This window comes from Galeopterus variegatus, unplaced genomic scaffold (genome assembly GCF_000696425.1).
Source record: "Galeopterus variegatus unplaced genomic scaffold, G_variegatus-3.0.2 Scaffold2246, whole genome shotgun sequence".
Classification (NCBI taxonomy): Eukaryota; Metazoa; Chordata; class Mammalia; order Dermoptera; family Cynocephalidae; genus Galeopterus; species Galeopterus variegatus.
Genome location: NW_007728357.1, coordinates 96,204 through 104,397, shown reverse-complemented (window position 1 = coordinate 104,397; position 8,194 = coordinate 96,204). Strand labels below are relative to the sequence as shown.

At 46.2% G+C, this 8,194-nt stretch overlaps 1 protein-coding gene across 1 annotated transcript in view; it reads left to right on the top strand.

Annotated features, from left to right (window-relative positions):
* Positions 1-8,194, top strand: part of ARHGAP25 (Rho GTPase activating protein 25) — a 91,390-nt gene that overhangs the window by 68,556 nt on the left and 14,640 nt on the right. The window contains exon 5 of the mRNA XM_008581062.1: positions 4,986-5,193. Within this exon, the coding sequence (XP_008579284.1) occupies positions 4,986-5,193 (208 nt within the window). The remainder of the gene's footprint in view (positions 1-4,985; positions 5,194-8,194) is intronic.

Here is an 8,194-nt window from a genome sequence, read left to right as displayed (position 1 = left end):
TAAAAATAGATGGGGAGCCAGACGGTCTGTCTGCCTCTGAGGAGCCCACAGTCCAGTGGGAGAAAGAGATGTTTAAATAAATCATCATAAAATTACATAAGACATGATAAAATAGAGGTACACATAGGGAGCTCAATGGGCATAGAGGAGAGAGTGGTCAGTTCCCTCTGAGAAGATATCTGATCTCAGGAAGACTGGGTTTCCAGGTGGAGAATAGGAGGAAGGGCATTAGCTTGAGGGTTGTTAAGAGCACAAGCCATTTTTCATTCTTTGTATTATAATGTCAGCTACCAAAGAGCCTGGCCCACAGCAGATGCTCAGCCTACATTTGCTGAATGATTTTGTGAATTCTGATGAAAGGAATTTTCAAAAAGCAGAGTCACAACAGAAATCATTACAATAATAAAGACAGTAGCAGTGGGAATAGAGAGCTGATTTAAAGCGTATTTAGAATGTACTGATCTACTTGGAAGCAGAGTCACAACAGAAATCATTACAATAATAAAGACAGTAGCAGTGGGAATAGAGAGCTCATTTAAAGCGTATTTAGAATGTACTGATCTACATTCTAAAGAGAGAAAAGAGTGTTGTGGATAATTTTAATGCTTACAATTTTGCTAACTGGGTTAGTTGAGCGCAGGTACTTTGTATTAGTGGCTTTGTGTTTGCACTGCCTAGGAGAGTACGTGGTGCTCCACTGATTGACTGAATGCTATTACCTGCAAGGAAGGATACAGGAGAATCTGTGATCTGGGGGTGAGATGAGAGTGAAATTGAAGGAGACAATGAGAGAATTGCTATTAAACATTAGACTTCTGGGAATAGAGCGGGAGGTGGAGGCAGAAATGATGGACAGAGAAATGGTTCAGATAGAGATGTACACACAGAGGTATAGATCTGGATAAGATATGCAAATTTATAAGTTATCAGTTTATAGGTGATATCCAAATGTGTGGAATTGTGTGAACTTTCCAAAGAGAACGGCTAGAGTCAGAAGGCAACAGTTCTGAGTTGGAATCCCAGAAACTAACACAACAAAGGAGCAGATGGAGGACAGGGCACAGTAAAGGAGACTGAAAGGAGTCATCAGGGAGATGGGAATAGAGTGAGAACAGATGGTTTTGTAGCCACGTAGGGAGAAAGTCTTGAAGAGGAAGGAGAATCAACACCATCAGAGTCTTTAGGGAAGACCAGTAGGGTGTGGTCCACATGGGCTGACTTCGTTCATTAGGAGGGGACCGGAAAGCTTAATGAGCAGATTCAGTGGAGAGACGCAGGCTATGAAACCAGATTGCAGTGAGCTAAGCAGCCAAGAAGGGAGTGATAAGTAAAGAGCTGGGGGCTGTGGCGCGGACAACTCTCTCGAAGCAGACACATTTTTCTATGAGCATATCAGTAAAGAGAAGAAAGGAAAGCACTGGTCGTTTTCATGAGAGCTGGGCTGAAAGATTATCCTTTCACAAATTGGCAATGACCGACACTCACAGGGGACCTTTTCATCAAAAGAGAAAATTTTAAGATACAAAGAGAAAGTCCTGGAAGAGGTAGGAGGAATGGACCCCACAGTTCAGGAAAGCATCTTCCTAGAGGAAAGCAGGGCCCTTTTCTCCCTCTGGAAGAGGACAGAGACACAGACAGAGGAGGGAGGATGGGAGAGACAGGGAGTAGCCGTGAGGGAATCCACTCATCTCTCCATTTTAGGACACAAGGGAAAGAGGAGACCAGGTCATCTGTTGAGACAGAGAGGGGAGGGGATGAGTGTGGAACTCGAGGAGAGTGGTGAAGATTTGGAACCAAGGTGTTGTGGAGAAGGAATGATAAATTTCCACGATATGGTCATGTCATGTTCCCTCGTAGCTCTCAGTGACCTGAGGAAGGTGTGGAGAGGGTGGTGGGAACCGATGGGTGGGGATGTTGCAGGGAACGAGAGTGTTGGGAAATGAAAGTTCTGATGAGTGACATGGAACTGGCTGAACATGGGACTTGGAAGGAATAGAGGATGGATGCAGAGCAAGGCAGATAGACTCGGATGAGGAGAAAAGTTAGACGATTACCCATGCCGAGTGGTGTGATCAGGAGCTTGGTTCCAAGCCAGCCACGAGGTGGACTGTCTGCCTCAGGACCTCAGACATGCAGCTCACATTTGAAAGCTCCGACTTCTCTGCACACGCCCTTACGTTGGGTTTCAGCTACCTTTCCCCATCAGGATCTGGGGGACCCACAGAGCCCAAGTTTCAACTCTCTGAAAAGATATCAGTCTCTCCCTTTGAGGGGCCCCTCACTGGACCCCTCAAAGGGAATTTTCCAAATGCCATGTGGTCTATGTTTTAAATCAGATCATTTCAATCACATCCTACCAATTTGGCCAAAATATCTATCCAGCTTCTTTTACTGACAAATAGAAACCTAATTCTATATGATTATAAACATTTTCTAATGGTTTCTAATGGACCACATTTTTGCGTGGTCCTTTTACTTTCATAACTCAATGGTAAGCAAATTGAAAGCAAGAACCAGGTCTTACATGTCCTCTGTAGTGTAGCCCTTGGGGCCTGCCACTGGCACATGGCAGGGCACTTGATAATGTTAGTGTGAACATTTACCTAAGAGATCCCTATTACGGTTTAAACTAAAGAAATGCCAATGTAACCACTAGTCATGAAAAATACTTGCTTAAAGACAATTTATTAAATAATTCAGCAAAATTTGTTGGCTATCTACATTGTGCCAGACGTTATGCTAAACATTGGGGGTGAAAAGAGACCCTCCACATATTCCTGGTATCAGGGGGCTTACAGTCATGCAGAGGGCACAGGCATGTGCAAATCATTATAGCACAGTGTGGTAAGGAACATGGATATTCGAGAAGGGATACAGGCACACAGAGCAGGGTTGTAGTCTGTCCATCTGGGGTTCAGACATAGCAGTGATGTGGATATTTGAGGGGGTCCAAGGGAGAGAACAGCCTGGGGAGGGAGCAGAGACTGTCCGTGGACATGAAGACTGGAGAGCCCTGTGTTTTGGGAACTTCAGTGTGAGGTGCCTTTGGGGGCATGACAGGAAGTCAGGCCAGAAAGGTAAGTGGGTTCCAGCCTGGATTCCAGCCCCAATTTTCAAACTTTAGCCACGGAAATATTTAATCAAAATCTCACTGAAGTGTAACAAGGAAAGCAGACCACAGTGAGGCAGATCTGGCTGGGACAAGGGAGTACAGGGGCCCACCTACTTAGCTCCTCCAAGGTCCTGCACCCTCACCTCCAGCACCTGCCATAATGACTAACAGGGCCCTGGGGAACTCCCAGCACTTTGGGGGGCAATTGGAAAAACACTGCTGTGGCAGTTGGGAAGAAGCAGATGACTATTGAAAACTAGGGAAGACCAGGTAGACCAGTGGTTTAGAAAAGTAAACAGCAGGAGGGTTTCAAACGTGCCAGAGAGGAGAAACTGCAGCAGTTACCGGTGAGACAGGAGACCAGCCTGGCCTGAGCAGCGGGTGGGAGGTGAGAGGACAGAGTGGATGCAAGAGCCTGGCACAGCTCTTCGCAGGTGGAATCCACATTAATTAGAGACTGGACATAGGGACCAACCAGCGAGAAAAAGAATCATGGGGAAAACCAAGGGACTTTGTGCACCAGTGTCCTTGGGATTGAAGTGCTGGGTGCTGCCAAGCCCTAATCATGACAGAGGGAAAATCAGGCAGGACAGAAATGAAGCCATAGCCTGTCTTCTAAACCTCCAGGACACGAAGGCCACCGGGTCCTGGTAGGAGAATGGGTGAGCAATGACTGTCCCAACTTATAAACTAATCTTGTCACACTGCAGGGATGGGGAAATTATAGAGCCAAGTGCTGGCAGGGCTGGGGTGGAGCTGGTCCACACTTGCTTTGCTGGAGGCAGTGTAATTTGGAAACATATTTTTGGAAAGCAATTTGGATACCTTCAAGTCATAAAAATGTTCAAACCACTTGACCCAGTAATTCTACATGTGGGAATTTGCCCTGAGGAAATAGTTCAAAAGAATGAAACGTCTGTGTTCATCCATCCAAATGTTAATTAATTAAGAAAGCAATTAATTAGGAATTATGCATTGTACTACGTACATTCCAGGAACTCTGCTAGAAGAATGAACATGTTCACTGTGGCAATGTTTATAATAGTAGAACATAATAAACAACCTAAATTATTTTAAATGCCTCAATGGTTTAATACAGTATGAGATTTCCAAGTGATAACTGTTATGCTTTAAATAATAAATGGTACAAGCAGAACTCAAATGGCCTGCTTGCTGCTGTGGGTAAGTGCACATTCCCAGAAGTTAACTGCCTGGGCTTGAATTCCAACTGTGCCATGCCCTAAGCTACCTGACCTTGGCAAGTTCATTAGCACCTCTAAGGCACAGTGTCCTTAACGGTAAGGTGGGTGTAACATGACTACCGCCTCATGGGGTTGCTGTCAAGATTAAATGAGAAAAGTGCGCAAAGTGCTTGGCACAATTCTTAGCACATAACAAGTACTCAGTAAAAGCCAGCTGTTATTTTAAATATGTAAAAATGAGTCAATAGAAAAAAGACTGATAGAGACTGCCCCAAATTTACAACTGCGGGAAACAGTATGTGTGATTTTGTTTAGTATCATTGCACTAAGACCTTTGAAGTCAAAGACGATACTGAAAATCAAGAAACAGGCAAAGCACTTTGACCCATCAGTTCATTCAAGAAGGTCAGAATGATGGGCAGGTCCTGTTGTTTCTCTTCCCAGCGGTGTTTGGCCAGCGTTTGGATGAGACTGTGGCCTATGAACAGAAATTTTGCCCCAAATTTACAACTGCGGGAAACAGTATGTGTGATTTTGTTTAGTATCATTGCACTAAAACCTTTGAAGTCACAGATGATTCTGAAAGTCAAGAAATAGGCAAAGCACTTTGACCCATCAGTTCATTCAAGAAGGTCAGAATGACGGGCAGGTCCTGTTGTTTCTCTTCCCAGCGGTGTTTGGCCAGCGTTTGGATGAGACTGTGGCCTATGAACAGAAATTCGGCCCCCATCCAGTGCCCATCCTGGTGGAGAAGTGTGCAGAGTTCATCCTCGAGCATGGCCTGAATGAAGAGGGCATCTTCCGGCTGCCTGGCCAGGACAACTTGGTGAAGCAGCTGAGAGATGCTTTTGATGCTGGGGAGCGGCCCTCCTTTGACAGGTATGCTGTCCTTGCCTGCGGTGTCTCTCCTCCGTCCTCCTCTCTGCCTCCAGTTGAGCTGAGGGATCTGCACAGACACTTCCAAGAGCCTTTCCTTGCAACAGAAAGAGTCTTTTGTTTTGCTCATAATTTGGAATTTGGGATCCTGGAGCTCAGTTAGGAGAGGATGCTAACAGTTTATCTGAGAGACGATGTAAACTAGAAGGAGGGCCTCGCTGAGCAGATTCAAGTGATGTTTAGGATATAGGGGAAGGGGATGTGCAGAGCAGTGGGGAGAGGTGGGACCTGGCCTGAGCCCCACCCTTCGGGGCAGATGAGGACCATGGAAGAGCTGAGCTGGCTGTACAAACACTCGGTGTGGTGGGGAACTCACCGCACCTGCATCCAGGAGCACCAGCGGTCTTCCTCATAGTTCCAGGAGTGGCCAGAGCCAGGATTTCTCGTTAGTGTCTGAGACCACAGTACTGGGCGATTCTAAACTCAGTTTTGAGCTCCTTTGGAGGGAGCACATACTGATTTCTCAGCAGCCTGGCATGCTCCCAAGTCTCCTCTGTGAATGCCAGCCCTGTTTGGAGCATATCAGGTGTAGTGACATTTCTCCTCACCGTCCTCTTCCCCTCCTCCACCCAGCTGAGGTTTCCTTCCCGGCCACAATCAACCAGTGGAGCCCCCATCCCGACACTGCCCACCCCTGCCTGCTATGAAGGATTCACTCGGTTGCTTGCATGTGCTTGTCCTGCTGGCATAAGATCGATCGTTCTTTCCAAATTAGCAGCCCGTAAACCAGGATTTAGTAAGATGGGCCTGAACTCTATCCAGTTTCCAAAAGCTGGAATTCCTCAGAGCTTATTTAGGACAGAGGGGTAGGGACGAAAATTGTGAAGACCTAAGTGTCATGCTTGTGTGCACAGTCTCATTGCTCCCTCACCCTCGGCCCTCACTCTAATCACCAACACTGCCCATTCTTCCTCCGAAGCATCTCTGAGATCCATCTGTTTCTCTCCATGCTCATGGCCATCGTCTTAGTTGGACCACCGTATGTCTGTCTTTCCTGCCCTTGGCATATAATGGTTTAATTTACCAAGGACGCTGTATTTTAGCACACTAGGTTCTCCTAGGGAAGCAACGGGCAGAGTTGTTCCTGGAACTATCGCGGGTTATGATTATCGAATTTAGAGACCTTTCAGCATCACCAGAAATTGCATTTCATCATCAGGCACCTGTTCCATTATGCTCACCACCTTTACATTCAGTTCTCTTTTTACGTTTTTAATTAGCTTTGAGTTGATCAAAAGATGCAAGTGGGTTGTTGCTAAAGCAATACAAACAGTAAGCCAAAAGGAACAGAGGTGCTTGCCGGGATTTGCCAAATAACTGCATTGGGCTTTAGCATATGCACCTATAAAGTCAGCATGGGTGGTGTTGTCAGAGTCTTTGATTCCTATGGAATATTTGGGACTGGAAGGAGGAAAGTTAGCACATCTTGTCATGACATCTCCACCCCTCGAATTGAGGGAGTAGAGTTTACACACCCAGAAACAGGAAGGGTCACTTGGGGCTCTTCAGAGTTCTCCCAGGGCCGATTCTTAGGTGCATATGACCCTTGATTTGGAAGGGGTGACTGGTTCTTGTTTGATTCTTGTTATTTAGCTACAGCTGAACTTAATCTCAAGGACGATGTCTCAGGTTAAGAGAAACTCCTTTTCCACCTATGGATTATCAGGGGTAGCATCCCCCAGGCCTGTGCCCGGGCGTGACTACGGAGTCAGCAGAGTTCACCTCCATGCCCAACTTCCCATCCTTTCCCTTCGTGATGTCACATGAATGCCTAACATCACATTGAACTACAGAGTTTTAAAATTACTTTCACACATCTTTTCTGATTTGATCCTCAAGACAAATCTGAAGATTTTAAAAAACAGGTTATTTCCATTCTACAGATGATAAAGCAGCCTTAGGAAGATTAAGCAACTTGCTCAAGGTTAGCAGCCCTTTCCTGGGCCCTGGAGAGTAGATCTTGGGTCTTCTCACGCCTGGTCCACTCACGACTCCCCAGACCCTCTCTTTCCCCTTTCTCCTGCCCTCACTCCACTCCCCCCACCCCCACCTCTCACCACCCTCCCTCCCCAACACACACACTTGAGGTTAACACAGTCTCAAGGTTGGTCTCTTCCTCTCCTCCCCCAGCCCCCCCCCCAGGCCAGACTCACTCTCAGGAAATCATGTTAATACTGGTCACTTTCACTTCAGAGTTAATGTGCCAGTTTTGTTGACCTCTTTTGGGTTCTTGGCTTTGTAAGTCTTTACTATGTTTGTAGCTTTTTTTCCCCCTATAAAAGAAATGTTAAGAATTGGTAAGTGGAAGAGGGGATACAAGGCAAGGAGCCCCTTCCTGGTGTCCCCAACATCACACCTGTGGGTACTCCCCTAGGGTCTTACATTGGCTGTATGCTCAGTTCCATGGTAAGATCCCCCAATTGCCTCATTAGAATGAAGGGAAACCAAGGAGTTCTTCTTTAGTGAGATTCTAGCACAGGCGTATCTGGTTCTCATTAAACACGTGGGTACTCCCCTAGGGTCTTACATTGGCTGTATGCTCAGTTCCATGGTAAGATCCCCCAACTGCCTCATTAGAATGAAGGGAAACCAAGGAGTTCTTCTTTAGTGAGATTCTAGCACAGGCGTATCTGGTTCTCATTAAACATACAAACATGAATTTTTAAATCTCCTTGTCAAGTTTCCTCCAGGCTGGATACTGCTTGGCCACAAAGCTGATACACTTCTGATACCTATATTTCTGTGGAAATGGACAGACAGACATGCCACACTATAAGCACCAGGACTCCAAGGAAAGGGCTGACAGAGCCATTGGAGGAGCTGTGGGTATCTCTGGGGGATCAGCCATTGAACTCAGAAGGCACCTGGCCCCTGACATGCTCTTACTCCTTGATTTAAAAGAAAAAATCATTTAAGGATGTTCCATTGAGTTGGAGGAACAGCA